Raw genomic sequence first — 19,061 nt, 5'->3', positions numbered from 1 at the left:
GAGGCGAAGGCTGGGACCTTACAGCCCTTCCAGAATGCTGCAGTGCCGTTTTGATAATTACTACAATTGATCTTGAAGTTTCAGGGACAGTCAGCTTATTAGCTCTGTGTAATTTGGATCCAGCCAGGTACAAATGTGATAGTGACTTACAAGTTAAGTTTAAAGTCATCACAGAAGACAAAACAATCACAAAACCAAAGTGTCTATTAAACATGCCTCAAATAGCCCATGTGAGGTGAGAAATAAATGATTTTACTATAAGTAAAAGCATGGAACCGTTCATGGCAGGTACTCAGTAAATTATTTTGCATTTGACTTTAAACCTTGGTGTACTGGACCCATATACACGGTGTTTTTGGAAAAGTTGAAAGAGAGGTATTTGTACCCATCAGCCTGGTTTTGTAACTTGTCATTTTCTCTTGTTCCTCCCTCCTCCCATCCTAAACAGCTGTCACCCTTGTTGCCATGAGTGTTGGTCTCCTGAGCTCATTTGTGGAGTCTGATCTTAAAATGGGCTCAGGGTCTGAAGTCAGCTCAGTAAGGAGGCAGCGTGACTGCTGGGTACTCCAGAAACGCTGGGCATTGCTGTGTGTGACCTCCTGTGATCGCGTCCTTGGGGCTTCCAGTTATTATCCTCATTTTCAGATGTGGAGACTGAGGTTCAGATACATTATGGGCCAGATCACTCAGTAAGAACTGAAGGGAGCTCTTTCTCGCTCCAGAGTACAGGTTGTGTGTGTGTGTGTATGTGTGTATATGGAGAGAGAGAGAGACACAGGCTCGGTGATAAGACTTAAACTTGTCCTTTAGCTTGCCATCAGGTGTGATGTTGTCATAAATTGCTTGTGCATAATACCTTGTAGAGGAGAAAATTGTCTCCTTGCCTCTTTTTTATTTGTTATTGGTTTGTAAGTTAAAATGTCCAATGTTGGTCTCTCTCTCTTTTGGTTATAGATCAAACCGGGCGCTGATCAATGTCTGGATCCCGTCCGTGTTTCTCCGGGGCAAGGCAGCAAATGCATTCCACGTGTATCAGGTGAGTGCCTGGTTTTCAGGTGGACATCACAGCCGGGTGGAAGGACGCGCATTTGTCATGCTGTGGTGCTTTGCCTCTTGGCGGTGGGGCACTATGATGAGGAAGCCGTGGCCCTCCATATGCCCACATGGTAACTGCCCGGAGGCCTTATGGAAGAAGTCTGTGGCTTTCAGTTGGGCAGGAGAATACAGTGGGCCTCTTCGTGCCAGTCGGGCTCGTAGTGTGGCTGCTGTGGAATCTCAGCTCGGACTGCAGAAACGGAGATGTGTTGGCTTGTATTGCATCTGAAAAGTCCAGTGGTAGGTCGGGCCTTGGGCGTGGCTGGACCTGCCATCAGGAACCTGCTGCCGTCTCCTGTATCTGCTGCTTGGTGACCCTTTCAGGCCAGCTGTCTGTGGGTTGATAGGATGACCCCAGCAGTGCCGGGTTCTCAGCCCATCTGGATGGGCAGGTCTCACTGGTCTCTTCTGGATCTTGAGCCTCTTCCTACACCTTGAGGTTGGGTGATGGACTCTGTGACTGGCCTGGGTCAGTTCATGTGACCACCACTGGCCCCAGGGTGGACGTTTACCTCACCTGACCACATGTCTGAGAGTGGGGAAAGGGGATTCCCCAAATGAAAGCCAGATAATTCTTTCCAAAAGAAGGGGCAACTGACGCTTGACAAGCAGGACCTGTGGACATCACCTCTGCTTTCTTGGGGTTAGCGATAGCCGCACCCAGGTGGGCACTGAGTGTCTTGGGCAGCGAGATGTGTGTCTGTTGAGGAGGTGATTTTACCCAATCAAGGGGACTCCAGTTCTCCATCTCCTCTCTGATTTTCTGAAGCTTCTTTTAGCCCTGCCCACATCTCGTCTGCATGTCTGTCTTCCTTCTCCTCCTCTCTCTTACCACGAACTCTGATTTCCAGGCTTTTGTGCGCCCTTGTTCTGGGACTGCTTTGTTCTCGGTGCTGAGCCCCAGCTGCTTCCTGCTTCTCCTGTCTGCTTGTGCTAAAATAATTGTCTTTAGCTTCTGTTTTATTCCACATGAGCTCTCTGCAAAGCCTTGGATTTTGTTGCCAGTTTTCTTAATGAGAAATTGACTTATTGAAGAAATTATCTTGGCTATTAAGATATTTTTGGCTCAAGCCTGTAATCCCAGCACTTTGGGAGGCCGAGACGGGCGGATCATGAGGTCAGGAGATCGAGACCATCCTGGCTAACACGGTGAAACCCCGTCTCTACTAAAAATACAAAAAATTAGCCGGGCGAGGTGGCGGGCGCCTGTAGTCCCAGCTACTCGGGAGGCTGAGGCAGGAGAATGGCGTAAACCCGGGAGGCGGAGCTTGCAGTGAGCTGAGATCCGGCCACTGCACTCCAGTCCGGGCGACAGAGCGAGACTCCGCCTCAAAAAAAAAAAAAAAAGATATTTTTTCCCCAAGGAGTGGGGTGTTGAAGAAAGGACACTGAACTTGAAAGCAGAATCCCTGGTTTAAATCCTATGACCTTAGATGAGTCTTAGTTTCTTCAGCTGTGAAATTGAGACAGTAATCTGTCTTGTAAAACTGTTTGGAGATTAGAAATACCTGCGTGCAGTAAACACTCTATTCATTTCTCACCTTCCCAAACGACAGCTGTGCTTGGTCTCGGGTCTAAGCATACATAGTATGCACATCTTACTGGAAATCTTAGGGACAGATGAGCTAGACTTTGACATGAGAAGGTTGTTTTAGTTGACACGTTCAGCTGGGCAACAGTCGTAGGAGAATCTTGAGTGTTCAAGTTGTTCCCAGCTCCGGTTTAAAGAGAGAATTAGATATTATAGATTTTTAAAAATCCTCTTCTCTTTCTTTCTCCTTTTATCCCCCCCGCCAAACCCAACTGCCTTATTTGACCCTTCAAGTTCTGCTTTGTGGTCATCAGAGAACTGGAAGGTGCAGCGTTTAGGATGAAAACAGTGCAGCAGAAGGCTTTATTTTAGAGCAAAATTAAAACATGTTATCACTTGAGAGGTTTCCTTGACCTTTCAGTTTTGACTTTTCCTTCCTCTCACCCCATGAAGCAACTTGGCAATTTTTAGCTCCTGAAAGTCAGCTATGAAATGAGAGGGACCTCAGCAAATATGCCGTTGCCTGGGAGATGGTTTCCGCAATGGCCACCGTGGCAGTGAAGTCACTCTCTCCCCGTCCTTCGCTGTGTGAAGCTCTCATGGGCGCAGCCCTGCTTCCAGCCAGTGCCACGCTCTGCATCACTGGGAGCAACTTCATTCCACGCCTCTGGCCTTCTGTAGCCTTCCCTGGTGCTGGGGGTGTGAAGTGGCATCTCTTGCATGCAATTATTTTTCTCTTTTTAGCAAATGATGCTTCTGATTGGTGCCTGCAGAGCAAAATCAGAGCATCTGTTTGGAAGCATTTTAGAAAGCTTTTATTGCCATGTTTTTACTTTATATAAATGATATTGCATAAAAGGTGACTCATTTAAAAGACTGGTACTGTTGAAGAGTACTTATTTTAGAATTAAAAAAGTATGCTGGCCGGGCATGGTGGCTCATGCCTGTAATCCCAGCACTTTGGGAGGCTGAGGCGGGCAGATCACCTGAGGTCAGGAGTTTGAGACCAGCCTGGCCAACTTAGTGAAACCCCATCTCTAATAAAAATACAAAAATTAGCTGAGCGTGGTGATGGGCACCTGAAATCCCAGCTACTTGGGAGGCTGAGACAGGAGAATCGCTTGAACCCAGGAGGCAGAGGTTGCAGTGAGCTGAGACTACGCCACTGCACTCCAACCTGGGTGACAAGAATGAGACTCTGCCTCAAAAAGATATGAGATAATTTCTAGAGAAACATCTAAAAAAGAATGATAGAGGTAAAAAAAAAAAAAATCAGGATCAGTGAAAATGTAAACTAAGAGTTTAAAAGGAAAAAGCAGAAAGTGTATGTACGTATGATGAGATTCTACATCATTGCGCTCATTGATTTATGAACTTCCCGTGGGCTTCCTGGCAGCCAGTGTGAAAGGGAAATGTGGTTATTTGGATAATTCTCTTGCTAATGATCATAAAATATGTTAATTCTTCTAAAGAAGCTCTAAAAGAAATTTCCACACAAGATTTGAGATTAAACAATAAAAATGGATAGAGGAGACAATCGCCAACTACATTCCCGTGACAGCCACTGTCTAGTTTTGTAAGATTTCCCTTGAAGGAAAACAAGGGCATAACCCCAAAGTGAGCATAAATTCGAATGAAGAGCCAAGACATAGAGCTTTCTCAGTAGAGCTGTGCCCCCCGGTACTGGAGCTACACTCTCCGTACCAGAGCTCCTAGCCGTGTGTGGCTGTTGAGATTTATATTAATTAAAATTATATTTATATTAATTAAAATGGCCACGCCTATAATCCCAGCACTTTGGGAGGTCAAGGCGGGCAGATCACCAGGTCGGGAGTTCAAGACCATCCTGGCCAACATGGTGAAACCCTGTCTCTACTAAAAATACAAAATTTAGCCGGGTGTGGTGGTGGGCACCTATAATCCCAGCTACTTGGGAGGCTGAGGTAGGACAATCGCTTGAACCTGGGAGGCGGAGGTTGCAGTGAGCTGAGATCATGCAACTGCACTCCAGCCTGGGAGAAAGAGCGAGACTGTCTAAAAGAAAAAGAAAAAGAAAGAAAGAAAACGAAAGATTTGACTCGTCAGTTGCACCACATTTCACATGCTGAGCAGCCACACGTGGCTGGTGGCTCCTGTTCTGGACAGCACAGATCTGGAACATTTACCCCGCACACAGAGGTCTGCAGGGCGGCTGCCTTGGAACAAGCCCTCCCAGTGTGTGGGACGGCAAGATGGTGTCTTTGTGCCAAGTCAGGATTTAGAAGGACCACACTGGCCATGAAAGGCCACATGCTGCAGGGAGAAGGGCCCCCCCTTTTCAGCTCTTCACGGCTTCCAGCTCCTTGAAGGAGAAAGTCTCTGTGTCACTTTCTTACCTCTCATGTGCCTCTGATCTTTCTTCTTAGGAAAAACAGCAAGGCTGGGGTCAATGCCTTTGGCAGGCGACAGACTTGAGGTTAATTAGATTTGTTTTCTTTGTATTCATTTTTACATTTGCCTTCTAGTTATGACACAGAATTCTATTTTTCCATTTACCATGGTGATGTACAGTCCCCCTTTAAAATTATTTTAGGTAGAAAGGAAATGAGTCAGCTTAAAGAAAGCTACTAAACAAACAATCATGAAAACAGTCCAAAGTTTAGCATGATGCTCTGTGAATGATTGATATTTGGGTAACACCGACATAAAGGAACAGATAGACTGTGATTAACAAAAACCAGTATAATAACTAGTAGCCACCTCTCACTGGTTGGTATGTTGTGTAATAGCTCATTCAATCCTTGTAGCCACTCTGTGGGATAAGAAACTCTTACCCCATTTTATAGGTGAAGAATCAAAGGTGCAGGGAAGCATCTCCTTTACTGACATATTTTTAGCCCCCAAAGCAGTCTCTGACAAGGTCTCAGTCTGTAGAGATTCTATGTTACTGAATGAGAGTAGAATCAAGGTCTATAAAATTCCTAAAAGCAACTGCACATGATGGCATGTGCCTGTAGTCGTAGCAACTCCAGAGGCTGAGGTAGGAAAATTGCTTGAGCCCAGGAGTTTGAGCCTGCAGTGAGCTGTGATTGCATCTGTGAATATCCCCTGTATTTCAGCCTGCACAACACAGTGAGACCCTGTCTCGCCAAAAGAAATGTAAAAGTTAACCGGGCATGGTGGTGCATACCTATAGTCCCAGCTATGGGGGAGGCTGAGGCAGGAGGATTGCCCGAGCCCAGGATTTTGAGATTGCACTGAGCTATTATAATGCCACTGCCACTCTGGCCTGGGTGACAGAGCAAGACCCTTCCCCCCCCAAAAAAAACAAAACCCCAAAAGCAAAACTAGAAGCAGCTGGGACAATCACCCTTATTCCAAAAGGTGGGGCCCAGCTCGACTAAGATCTCACCTGCATGGACAGCCACCTGCACCCCTGAGATGGTGGGCTAAGGGCAGGCCTGCAGCCAAGCCAGGACTTTTCCACAGGACCTCTCTGGGTCCACTGTGGTGCACATATTACCCAGAAAACCTTCCATATCCAAGAGCCATGCTGAGATGGTTTGCTTTGGAAAGTTGTCAGAGCGGGTGCTGGTTCACAGTGACTTCTCTGGCCGTCCAGTATCTCAGGACATCTCGTTTGAGCAATGTCAGGGTCCCAGAACCTGCCTCGGGGTGGCTGCTTGAAAAGGTCCTCTGGCCGGGCACGGTGACTCATGCCTGTAATCCCAGCACTTTGGGAAGCCAAGGCAGGTGGATCACCTGAGGTCAGGAGTTCAAGACCAGCCTGGCCAACATGGTGAAACCCCGTCTCTAGTAAAAATACAAAAATTAGCCGGACTTGGTGGCACACGTTATAATCCCACCCACTTGAGAGGCTGAGGCAGGAGCATCGCTTGAACCTGGGAGGCGGAGGTTGCAGTGAGCCAAGATCATGCCATTGCACTCCAGCCTGGGCGACAAGAGCAAAACTTCGTCTCAAAGAAAATAAAATGTCCTCCTACATGCCAAAGAAACTAAAGTAATTCCCCTGCTGTGTGCAGTCACAGAGCCCACACTACTTGTATTGTGGAAAAATCTGGAATTATATTTGGCACAGAGGATTCTTAGCAAGAAGTGCTGTGCATTGCCAAGGTTGAATGCAAATTATTGAAAAAGTTTGGTGTTCCTATGTCCTGAGAGAGAGCTGAGGTGTGTTCTGCCACTAAAAATAAGAAGTGGCAGCATTTGACTACTTTTCAGGACAAAGTAATATCTGAAGAGTTCCTGATTTCAAGTTTTTCATCCATGAGTACTTCTTACACATTACGCTCTGCGGATGCGTGGCTGCTGGCAGGCACTATCCAGAGACAAAATGATTAAGGGGTGTCAAATAAAATGGAAAACAAAATTAAACTCAACCCAGTACCTTGTTCTGCTGGGTTTTTCTCTTTCTCTTTCTCTCTCTCTCATGCTGTCTCTCTTAACACACATTTTGGTTTGATTTTTTCTGGCACTTCCATATGATAGAGTTAAATTAGTTGTTAGTTATTTCTCATTTATACCTTTGCAGATGTTTGGTCTTATTCCCCAAATACCCTGACTTCCAAACAGGTTTGAGATTCACTGTCTTAATAGTCCACTCAAGTGTCTCTAAAGGTATGTTAGGTCTTAAAAAAGTTCACCTACTTGTTTTCTTCAACTGTTACAGCCACCAGATTGGTATGAAGTCATATATCAGTGTACTTACCTGGGATCTTAGGTCTTTCCCTTTGAAAAATACCTTCAGTGTGTTTGGAATCAGTCTTCCATGTGGGATAAATTTCAGCCTTTGTGTCTAGCCACTACAAACGCTGGCTGTTGTACAGTATTTCATTTGCACAACAGAACCAATTAGATCTCCTTTGTAAAGAGAGTTGCTTTGTTTCAGCAAAGCTTTTTTTTTTTTTTTTTTTTTTTGGGAGAGGAAGTCTCACTCTGTTGCCCAGGCTGGAGTGCAGTGGCGCTGTCTCGGCTCACTGCAAGCTCCGCCTCCTGGATTCAAGCAGTTCTTCTGCCTCAGCCTCCTGAGTAGCTGGGACTATAGACACCCACCACCATGTCTGGCTAATTTTTTGTATTTTTAGTAGAGACGGGGTTTCACCATGTTAGCCAGAATGGTCTCCATCTCCTGACTTCGTGATCCACCCGCCTCGGCCTACCAAAGTGCTGGAATTACAGGTGTGAGCCACTGCGCCTGGTCGCGTTTTTTTCTTCTAGAATAAGTTCTGTTTCCTAGAGGCCACAGGGTGTTGTCTTGGCCTGAGAAATGATGGTATCCCAGGAAAACTTGTTCAGTATTTAAACTCTTCCCATCCCCCATCCTGCAGAACAAAATCACGTAGCCTGAGTGGTTATTATTACTTTGTTGGAGACAGGGTCTCGCTTTGTCACCCAGGTTGGAGTGCAGTGGCACAGTCATGGCTCACTTCAGCCTTGAACTTCCAGGCTCAAGCAGTCCTCCTGCCTCAGCCTCCTGAGTATCTGGAAGTATAGGCATGTACCACAATGCCCATATTTTTGAAGAGACAGGATCTCACTATGCTACCCAGGCTGTTGTGTAACTCCTGGCCTCAAGTGTTCTTCCCACTTGGGCCTCCCAAAGTGCTGGGATTATAGGTGCAAACCACTGTGCCTGGCCTCTGGGGACTTTTTACAGGTTTAATCCAGCTAAGCATATGTATATATGTAATGCAGGGAAAGTGTATTATTTTTCTATTAATAATAGATCATAGCGTCTTGGTGGGCTGCATGAGCTTCAGGTGGTTTGGAGGATGGTGATGTTTTTGGACTTCAGGCTTTGCGTTTCTCAGCTCTTCCTTTTCATCAGTCTTCTCTTAAGATAGCTTACCCCCTGGGCCCTCGAGTTTTCTTTTACCCACAGCTCTGTCTTTATGCTTGCTTCCTGTGTAGCTATGCAGAGAGGGAAGAATTCATTGAGTAGAGAAAGATGAAATGGTTGGGCCGAGTACAGAAATGGGAACTGCAGCTGCAGTGGTGTGGGCTCTGAGTAGCCTCCGCCTTCGCAGATACCATTCCAAATTGAGGGGAGTCAAGGACCCGTTCTAAGGCTGAAGCATTTCTCTCTTGCTCACACCTGGTCCTTCCTGTCACACCTGTTGTATGCCAGGTAGGTAGGAGAGCCTGCCGTGGACTGAGGCAGCCGTTGTCTGTTTGATTTGTGAGTTTCATCCCAGCCAGTGTGGGCTCCTGTGTTGCAGGTCAAGCCAGACCAGGGAGCACTTGCCCTTGTTCTTGCTGTCTCTCGAGAACTTTCCACCCTGGCATTCTGAGGATCACAGCACATGAACCCCTGGCCGTTCCTGGAATGCTTAGGGCTCCCAGGAAAGCCTGATGTAGGTGAAAACAGAAAGCAAAAGGCAAAATGCTCTCTCCTTCCTGCTGGACATATGTGTCACTGCTGTCCTCTCTCTGCTTTTATCTTTCCAAATAGGAAGAATTTTTAAAATTTCCCTTCCAGTATAAAGCCTTTGTTCATCCCAAAGCTGTTGATCAAGGGTCTGCTATATGCCCAGCGTGTGCCAAACCTGCAGAACCAGTGGGAGCCGAACTTGACATTGAGCTGACCTTCACCAGCCTCACTAGTTTAGCAAGAAAGCAGGCTTGCTAAACTAGTGTGGCGTAAAGGTAGCCTCGCTCTACAGAGAAAGGAACAAGGAGGAGGGACGGGACACCACTCACCTTACAGCATGCATGTGACCATGTGTGATGACATATGAAATGCTTGGCCCATAGCTACTGTGTGAACATTACCTTTGTGATCTAATAACCACTTGACTTGTGATAAACAATTAAACTTGGAAGGAAACGTAGAAAGATCTTCCCCTTGTTGAATCGAATGCCTCTGGGCATGTCCCTGTGTTCAAAAAAACTGTATGGAGCATCTACTTCATCAAGGGCTTTAAAAGGGCTGCAAAGAGCAAGATAGCATTTTCCTAAGGTATCTGGCACCTGGTGGGGAGACAGGACCTCCACGAAAGCAACCCAAGTTCAAGGGTGGCTACATGAGGCTTTGCGGAGGGGTGGGAGAGCCGGCCGTCGGGTAGGCAGCCCCAGCCTCTGCTGCAGGCTGTTTAATGCACATTGCTGCTTAATTCTTTCAGCAACCTATGGGGTAGGCACTGTTTTCATGATCCTCATCTTATAGATGAAGCAGCTGGAACTCTGGGTTGAATAACTCCCTCTGGGTCATGCACAAGATCCCGCCTTGTGCCTCTGTCTGCTCCATGTTGTTCCTCACCCAACCACCAAGGCATGCGCTTCACGAATTTGTCTCAGTGAAATGAACCTGTTTCCATAGCATGTTTCCTGCAGGGAATTCTGCCACTCTCTCATTGACCCGTCGTCACTCATGGTCACAGCTGCCATGGGCAGCTGATATTAGTGATATTCTCATGTGGGAGAGAGCGCTGCAAAGACCACAGTGTGGAATTGGTGGGTCCCTGGGAATGCGAGAAGTCTGTTAAGGTGGAGACCTTTTCGGCCTCATATGCATAAAGTCTTTGCGTATTAGGCTTTGAAGCAAACTTGGAGCTCACCTGTGTGTGTGCACACGTGTCTGTGTGTTTGTGTGTGTGCACACGTTCAGGATTATAATTTTTTACTTGGAAAGCTAAAGACATGGGCTTTGTAAATAGTCTATAGGTAGAGGTGGGCATACCCTCTTGGCAGGTGTACTGTCTGAGTTTTTATAGTTACTTTTTATATGAGAAAATCAAAACAAGTGTTTTGCAGTAGATCAAACCCTCAGTAGCAAAGTGGAGGACTCGGGGCCGCTTTCTGGCCACTCATGTTTCTGCTGTGTCTCAGGGCTACCTGGCTCTCTCTCCCTTTCCTGACTCCTTCTGCGCCCTGAAGTGACCCATCTGGAGAGCTGCCCAGCGTGTTTATCAGGCAGGGGCTGGGGAGGTTGGAGTACGCTGTCACGTTTGCTCGTCATGGAGACTGGCAGCTTTTGTTTTGTTTTGTTTCTGTTCTGTGGCCACAGTTGTCACTGATTATTTGGTTTTTGTTGGGAAGGGAGCGTTGGGCCCGGGCAAGGTTCATCTCATTAGCTAAGTTCTAATGGAGAAGGGGAATGTGAAATAATCATTACAAGTGTGGGGAATGTCTCAAAGGGGGAGATAAAAACAGTGAAGGGCATAGCCAGGTCACTCTTGCTGATGTGGTGGTAGGACCCGCTAACTGCAGCAGAATACCTCAGCAGTAGAACTGTCCTTGGAAATGAAAGTTCTGGGGAAGAGGCAGGTGGCACAGGGTGGGGTGCAGGGTGGATGTGGGAGCAGATAACAGGGTCCTGACTTAGTGAATGGCGAGCAGGGTGCAGTGATCTCTCAGAGGAGGCCTGAGGGTGCAGAGAAGGGAGCCAGGTGAGGTGGGAGACAGCAGGAAGGATGCCGAGGAGAAGGAAGCCGAGGTGTGAACACGGCGTGGCGGCTCTGTGGAAGTAACGGGGCCCTCGAGACAATGGCACCTCGGAAGCAGTACGAGGGTTCACTGGTGCCCTGCTGTGCAGAGGAGGCAGCGTGTTCATCCTCTCTCCCTCTGAGTCGTCTTGGAGGCAGGGGGCACGCTGAGCATACACAGGCACTGGACGGTGCTCACGCCAGGTGCCCTGCCCCACACTTCCTGCATCAGCCTATGGCTTTCAGAGCCGCCTTGCTGAGAGTGGCCTTACTCACTTACCTAAATGGTGGTGTCCATTGTTCTAAATGAGGCGGGATGTAAATTACCATACAGTCATCCCTTGCTGTCTGTGGGGGATTGGTTCCAGGACCCCCCATATATACCCAAATCTGAGGATGCTCAAGTCCCTCATATAAAACGGCGTAGTATTTGCATATAACCTAAGTGCGTCCTCCTGTAGACACTGGATCATCTCTAGATCAGTTATAATACCTAGTACAATGCAAATACCATGTAAATAGTTGTTATATGGTATTGCTTAGGGAATATGACAAGATCAAAAGTCTGTACATGTTCAGTAGAGATGCACTTTTTTGAGTATTTGTAATCTGTGGTCGGTTGAATCTGTGGATGCAGAACCCACTGATATGGAGTGTTGACTGTATTAAAAAGTAAGGGGGTGTTTGAGCCAGGTGTGGTGGCCTGCATGTGTAAACACAGCTCTGAAGCAGACTGAGGTAAGAGAAGTGCTTGAGCCCAGGAGATTGACACTGCAGTGAGCTGTGATCATGCCGCTGCGCACCAGCCTGGGTGACAGCAAGACCTCCACTCTAAAAGTACGAGTAAAAATGTAAGAGTAGTGTTTGGAAATCATCCTCTTTTCACCGAGTCATATTAAGCGTGGCTTAACTGGGACCTTGTCAGCGTGGCCTCTATATCCCATCTTTACCTCCGTTGTTTTGAAAACAAAATCCTGAGGAAGAGGAACTTGCTAAGATGTTGATCTGTGATTCCCCCGGTCGCTTTCCTTTTCCAGGTTCCCTGAGTGTAGCCAGCTGGTCTCTTCTGCTCCCTCACCTGAAGGGAGATTTTTGGTAAAAGTAGAAGTTCTGCAAAGACATTTTCCTGCCTAGCTGTTGTTTTTCAAAAGCTTGGGATGGTTTTGTTTGTTTATTTGTTCGTTCGTATGTATGTATGTATGTATGTATGTATTTAAAGACAGAGTCTCTCTCTGTCTCCCAGGCTGGAGTGGAGTGGCACTCGCCTGGCTTATTGCAACCTGTACCTCTGGGGTTCAAGCGATTCTCCCACCTGAGCCTCCTGAGTAACTGGGATTACATGTGCCCACCACCGTGCCCGGCTAATTTTTGTATTTGTAGTAGAGATGGGGTTTCACCATGTTGGCCAGGCTAGTCTCGAACTCCTGACCTCAAATGATCCACCTGCCTCAGCCTTCCAAAGTGCTGGAATTACAGACGTGAGCCACTGCACCCGGCCTCTTGTCTTTTAAAGAGGCTCCTTTGAGGAGACAGGTAGGGGATAAGGGCTCCATGACAGGCCCCAGAACAAGAGAGACCTCCCAGGGAAGTGAGGCTCCAAGTCTGGGCAAAAATTCCAGCTTGCTTGTGTGCCCTGGGAGCAGAAAACCAGGACCCGCAAGCTGGCAGTGAGTGGACCACTGTCTGCAGGTTGGAGCTCCCTTCTCCAAGGTGTAGGCACCACACAAGCACCACACTGTCCTGAAGGTCAGGGAAGGCACAGGACCCCAGTAATGGCTGAGATGGCCTTGCTGCCCACTAGGCAGGGCTACCTTGGAGTCTCGATCAAGATGCACTGAACAGCTCCTTTTGGCACCGTTGAGTTTTGTACTTACACACAGCATCTCTGATGTGTTTGGATGAGGCGTTGTAATTACACAGCAAGGACAGGTTGTCCGTTTGCCCTCATCTCCTGCCTGAACACAGAGTATAAACTTAAAAAGCTTTCTAAGATGAATTAATCCACCCATGAAGGTCTCCTTGCAGGTGGGTTGGTATTGATGTCTCGGGGTCCTGCACTGTGGCAGGCCCAGCGTCTGCCTCTGTCAGACCTTCCATCCCACCTGATGATCAGGGCTGCCCTAGGATGTTACCTCCCGCATCCAGGGGAGGAAGTGAGGCCTGGTGAGTGGACTTGGTCAGGGCTGACAGGTAGATGGACTCTCCTCCCCAGCAGGTCCCCATGGGGAACAGATGGCACCTGCCCTGAAGTGCCACACCGCACACTCCCTGTGCTCCCCATCCCAGGCTGGGAATGCCCACTCTCTCCTACACCCAAAGTAGTTAGACTTATTTTTAGGGGTGTTGGAAAGGGACGCCTCTTAACCCCATCTCCCCTGGGGAGATCATCTTGTCGGGAGGAAATGGCAGGACTTCTTCCCGGTACAGCTCATCCTGGGAGCGTTGGTGGAACGGGGACCTTCTTCTGAATGTGGCCAGGGCCGTGCTCTCGGACATATGCATCTGCCTGAGTTAAACAGGCTCTGAGGATGGCCGCCTGGCTTGTCCTCTGGTTTGAAAAAGACAGCCGCAGCCCCTTTGCATCAGCCCGTGGGAGGTAAGGAACCCAGAACTGGGCAGGCTGTGCTCTGTTCAGTTTCCGACCCCAGAGACTGCTCATGGGCCCTCCTCCTTCAACGCTGAGTCCCTCTCAGCTTTTCTTAAACTGCCTCTCAAGTTCACTTAGCACAGACGCAAGTAAAGCCTAGGGGCTTGGCTGGGAGCACAGCCCAGTCACTCACTGGCATTGCAGAGTCACAGTTAGACAGGAGGAAGAAGTTCTGGTGATCTGTTGCACAGCAGGGTGACTATGGTTAACAATGACTATGGATAACAATATTTCAAAATAGCTAGAAGAGAGGATTCTGAATGTTCCCACCACAAAGAAAGGAGAAGTATTTGAGGTGATGGATCTGCTCATTACCTTGATGTGATCATTACAAAATGGATACATGTAGCAAAACACCACATCCTGCCCCTGAGTTAGTTTATTTTGCATGGCTGTGAAGGAACACCTGGCGCTGGGTAATTGATAAAGAGAAGAGGTATCTTTGGCTCCCAGTTCTGCAGGCTGTGCAAGAAGCATTGGCTCGGCTTCTGGGGAGGCTTTGGAGGCTTTTAGTCATGACCGAAGGTGTAGGGGGAGCAGGCGTGTCACATGGCAAGAGAAGGAGCAAGAGAGGAGGAGGAGGTGTTACTCTACCCCAACCACCAGCTCTCACATGAACTAACAGAACAAGAACGCACTCATTCCCATGAGCAGGGCACCAAGCCGTTCATGAGGCACCTGCCCCATGCCCCAGACACCTCCCACTAGGCTCACCTCCAGCTTCAGGAGTCACATTGCAACATGATTTGGAGGGGAGAAACATATCAACCCCATAACTGTGTATAATTATTATGTGCCAATTAGAAGTAAAATAAAACTGGGCATTTATGGAGCCCCTGCTGCATGCCAGGCAGTGAGCTCAGTGAGATACGCTTGAGTAAGGGGAAGGGCCTCCCAGGCGCTGCCGGGATGCCAGCCACCTCAGGCACGGTACTTCTTGGGAGCCTGCCATTCCGTGTGAGACAGTCAGGGGCGGTTTGCATTCTATTCCATAATCCCTTCGTATCTTACTGTTTATGAAACTTGCATTTCCCTCAGGCTAGTCTGCAGTGAAAATGCTTTGTGTTTCTTACGTGTAGCCCAGGCTGTGTGTACGTCTTGGCACACTGGGCTTCCTGTGTTCAGCATCTAGAGGGCCCTGATTCCAGAAGTGAGCTTCCATGGATGCTGTCTCTGTCCAGCTGTCTTTCCTTGTTTCCGGCTGTCTAGCTCACCTGGTCTCCCAGCATCTGTCTGTCAGGGCCGGGGGCAATGAGGACATTCCTCTGGCACGTCAGGGAGGGAGCTAGTAGGTCAGAGGGGGTGGGCGGTTCTCCTTTCCTTCCTTCTCTTTGCTCCCTGCTTTGCACACTCTCCATCTCTCCCCTGGTCTTTAACTTTTCTCTTTCTTTTTCCCTCTTTCGTCTTCCTCTTTCCTCCTCCTCCTCATTCTGTTTCCCTCCTCCTCATCGTTCCTTTTCCCTGTCGTTTCCCCCTTCTCTTCCTCCTCTCTCCTGTTCTGTTTCCTCTCTTCTCTGTCCTTCCTCCCACTTCTTTTGTCCTCACCCTCCTTACCCTTTCCCTCCCCCTTTCCTTCTTTCTCTTTGTCCCTCCTAAGTCCTTGATGCGGAGAGGAAATCCATAATTCTCCGCCTCTCCCTGTTTTTCTTGAGCCCTGGGAAGAGAAGCACAGTAGGCCGACAGCGAGCGAACTTCCTCTACCTGCGGTAATTGGATGGCTTCTTGGTATTCCGCACTGTCTGTCTTGGACCGCAGCATTGAGTTTCTGAGCTCCTGGGAAGGGGAAGGGAATAGATAAAGCGGCAGGGCATGTTTTTCTCTGGGAGCCGGAACCACCTGCAAATGCGTGTGGGATTTGTTTTACATTGGAGGATTCCCGCATGTCGGGAAAGTGCTTCCCTGGCGTGACTACCGAGTCACTCCTGATAGTATTCACCCTGAACTTTTAGTGACCAATTATTGTAGTAGTACAGATTTAAATTAAAGTTGATGTTAACTGGCTGGTGATATTTCATACTTAAGACAGCCATAACTCTAAATACCACTTTTCATCAATTGCTGCAAAAGCGTATGCCAGCGTCCTTCCTCCAAATTAACCTGATCAGGAGAGAAAACAGTCTGGAGACACAACACACATCAGATGTAGGACATTTCAGGTTGACAATGAGAATTGTATTTATTTTTTTTGCTAGAAAGCTGTTTTTCTAGTGGAGTGGGTGAGAAGGGGAAAGGGACCTGTTCAGTCTGACTGTGGTCTTAGGGTTTCTGGGCATGGTGTGGTGATCGGCACCAGTTTCAGTCCCTCTGTGTTTCCCGGTTTTCTCTCCCCTCCCCTCCCCTTCACTTCATTTTTTTTTTTTTTTTTTGAGATGGAGTTTCACTCTGTTGCCCAGGATGGAGTGCGGTGGTGCGATCTCGGCTCACTGCAACCTCCACCTCTCGGATTCAAGTGATTCTCCTGCCTCAGCCTCCTGAGTAGCTGGGATTACAGGCACGCACCACCACGCCTGGCTAATTTTTTTATTTTTCGTAGAGATGGGTTTTGCCATGTTGGCCAGGCTGGTCTCGACCTCCTGACCTCAGGTGATCCACCCACCTTGGCCTCCCAAAGTGCTGGGATTACAGGCGTGAGCCACCGCTCCTGTCCATGTTTCCAAGTTTTCTTCACATGCCTGGTGTCAGTTCCTGTCTTGGAGTCTCCTGCACAGTCAGCTCAGAAGTCCCCTTCTCCATGAAGCTTTCTCTCCTTGCCAAGAGCAGTAGTTATAAATCTGCCTAAACCTGTCTGATGCCTCCCTTGCTAGACTCGGTGGAAAGAAGGGGCTACTGGCATCTAGTGGGCAGGGCTGGGATGCTGCTCAACATCCTGCAGTGCACAGGACATCCCTCCACAACAGAGAATCACCTATCCCAAAATTTCTACAGTGCCACCATTGAGAAACCCTGGTCTATAGTAAACAGTGTAAGCATTGTTTAGTTCCAGTGTTTCTCTCTGCCAGTCCTTGTGCTTATTTCTTTGTAGGCAGGTTTATGTGAGGAGCTGCATCTTGGTCCGAGGGCTGGTGGTAGGGATTGAATCTGTGCATGCCCAGATACTTCCGTGACAGCATCCTCTGGATGCAGCCATCTCAGCAGGACCCGGCCTGCCCCTGTAATGTGATTCCTGCCCCAATTTAGGGCAGGGCTCCTCAAATGGAGACAGTGTGGGAGACTAGCTGACCACCTCATTGTTCTCACCAAGACACTCATTCGCCATCGACACCTGCATGCTCTTGGTTTCAGGAGAGGAAACCCAGCTCAGATTGACAGGAAGCAGATGACATTCATTGACTTGCCTGATGGACAAGACCAAGGGCAGAGCTTGAATTTTAGGAGCTCAATGTCATCAGACTCAGCCCCCCATCTTTCTGTCAATTTGCGTTGCTCTGTGTTGGCTGGGTTCACAGCCAGGCTGTGGTGGTGGGGTGGCAGGTGGCAGCTCCAGGCTGACATCGCCTTGGAAATGTCCATGCTGTCCCCAGGGGAAAGGCCCCTGTGTCTTCTGAGGCTGGCAACAGTCCTGGAAGTGACTCTCTTTGACTCTCAATGGTCTAGGCCATATCACGTGTCTGCTGACCCCAGTGCCTGGGTAGGTGTGATACTGGGTGGGTGTCATGTACCTATTTCTAAAGCCATAGGTCAGTGGGAGAAAGATGTTTTCCCTGAAGGAAAATGAGGGTGCTCTGACTAGTAGAAGGGAGGTGGTGTTAAACTGGCCCAAATCAGCACACGTCCACTAAAGCCTGCAGGCTGCCCACAGCTCAGGCTCAGCTTAAGGCCAGTTTGGTGAAATATGTGCATCTCCACACCAGGGTTTTTCAACTGCAGCACAGCTGACGTTTTGGGCCAGGTAACTGTGTTGCAAGGGGTCCCCTGTGCATTATGGGATGTTGAACAGCGTCTTGGCCTCTACCCAGAGCACCCACACCCACTCCCTAGTTGTGACAACCTAAGATGCTTCCAAGCATTGCCAAATGTCCCCTGGGAGGCAAAACTGCCTTCTTGTGAAGTTTCATATTAATACTTACTGATGAACAGACAACTGAAATGAATAAAGAAATGAATGAGTTAATAGCCCATTACTGTCCAATATTTCACAGAATCGAAGACACCATCAACTGTTAGACCCATCCTGATTTCAGAGATGTCAAATGTGAAGATAATGCCTGTCTCAGAATCAGTAAAATCAGGGTGTTTCATCTTCTCCTCCAGAGGCCTGGGAGGTGAGGGTGGGAAGCCAGTGGGTCTGCTGGAGGAATCACACCTCTGCAGCGAGACACACCCTGGTGTTGGGAGGTGGTTGACGTGAATTCTTAAGATGGAGCATGGTGTTGAGTCAACCGAAACCCGACTTCACACCTCTGTGTGCTGTGAAGTTTCTTAACATCTCTGCATGTCAGTTTCTGTCTCCATACAAGGAGATAATCATAGCACTGACCTCACAGACTTGATGTAGGGATTAAACGAGATGATAGAGGTAAAGCCTCTATGAAAGAGGTAAAGTAGGGGCCTTAGTGGGACTGGCCCCTACTGAGTGCTCAGTCAAGGTGATATGAGATGAAGAGGCAGCCTCAGGGAAATGATGGACGCATGAGTCACCAAGCTCATGCTTCAGGGTGAACACTGATAGTCTCACCCACGAGGCCCCATGCCTGCCCTGGGGAAAGTGATGAGCAAGGGAAGGAGGGAGCTGCCAGCACTGCTGAGAGCACCACCTCTTTGTCTCCTCTGCAGTTTGACAGCAAGATGGGAACACAGATGAGACAATGTCTGTTAAGTCCTGTGTACCAGGTACTATGCGGGGTACTTTTTCTGCGATACCTCACTTAATCCTCATGCCAGCCCGAGACATGAGGTGGTCAGTAGCTACATTTTACAGATAAGGAAACTATGGCACAGGAAGGTTAAGTGCCTTTCCTAAGGTCATAGCTGAGAAATAATAGAGCTGGGCTTTGCACCCTGATCCACAATCTTTCAAAACCCAAGGTGCTGAAAACACAGACTGAGAAGCCAAGGCAGCAGCCACTGCTTTATTCTTCATGCTAAGAGCTAGAAGCCAAAAGTGATGGAGGCTACTCCTAAGAGCCAAGGAGGTGGAAATTCAAAGTAGACTGCTCTGCCCTTTAACAAGTCCAGACAAAGATTTAGCCAGGGAGAGAATAAAAACCAAGGTCTCGAAGGAGGTTTGGAGACCAAATGGGGCTTTAGTTCCCCAGGCTCTGCCAGGCCCTTGACCATGAATACTAAAAGCCAGCTGTGTTGTGAACAGTGGAAAGATTCCTAGATCTTTCTTGATTTGATTTTCCTTAACACATATAGAATATTC

The 19,061-nt window shown here is 48.3% G+C and overlaps 1 protein-coding gene across 4 annotated transcripts in view; it reads left to right on the top strand.

Annotated features, from left to right (window-relative positions):
- Positions 1 to 19,061, top strand: part of SNX29 (sorting nexin 29) — a 617,391-nt gene that overhangs the window by 440,022 nt on the left and 158,308 nt on the right. For all 4 annotated transcript variants that reach the window (XM_033236483.1, XM_033236482.1, XM_033236485.1 and 1 more), the window contains one exon: positions 955 to 1,036. In XM_033236483.1, coding sequence (XP_033092374.1) covers positions 955 to 1,036 — 82 coding nt within the window. The remainder of the gene's footprint in view (positions 1 to 954; positions 1,037 to 19,061) is intronic.

This window comes from Trachypithecus francoisi, unplaced genomic scaffold (assembly GCF_009764315.1).
Source record: "Trachypithecus francoisi isolate TF-2019V2 unplaced genomic scaffold, Tfra_2.0 Lachesis_group15, whole genome shotgun sequence".
In the NCBI taxonomy this organism is placed as follows: Eukaryota; Metazoa; Chordata; class Mammalia; order Primates; family Cercopithecidae; genus Trachypithecus; species Trachypithecus francoisi.
This window is presented reverse-complemented; position numbering and strand designations above follow the sequence as displayed.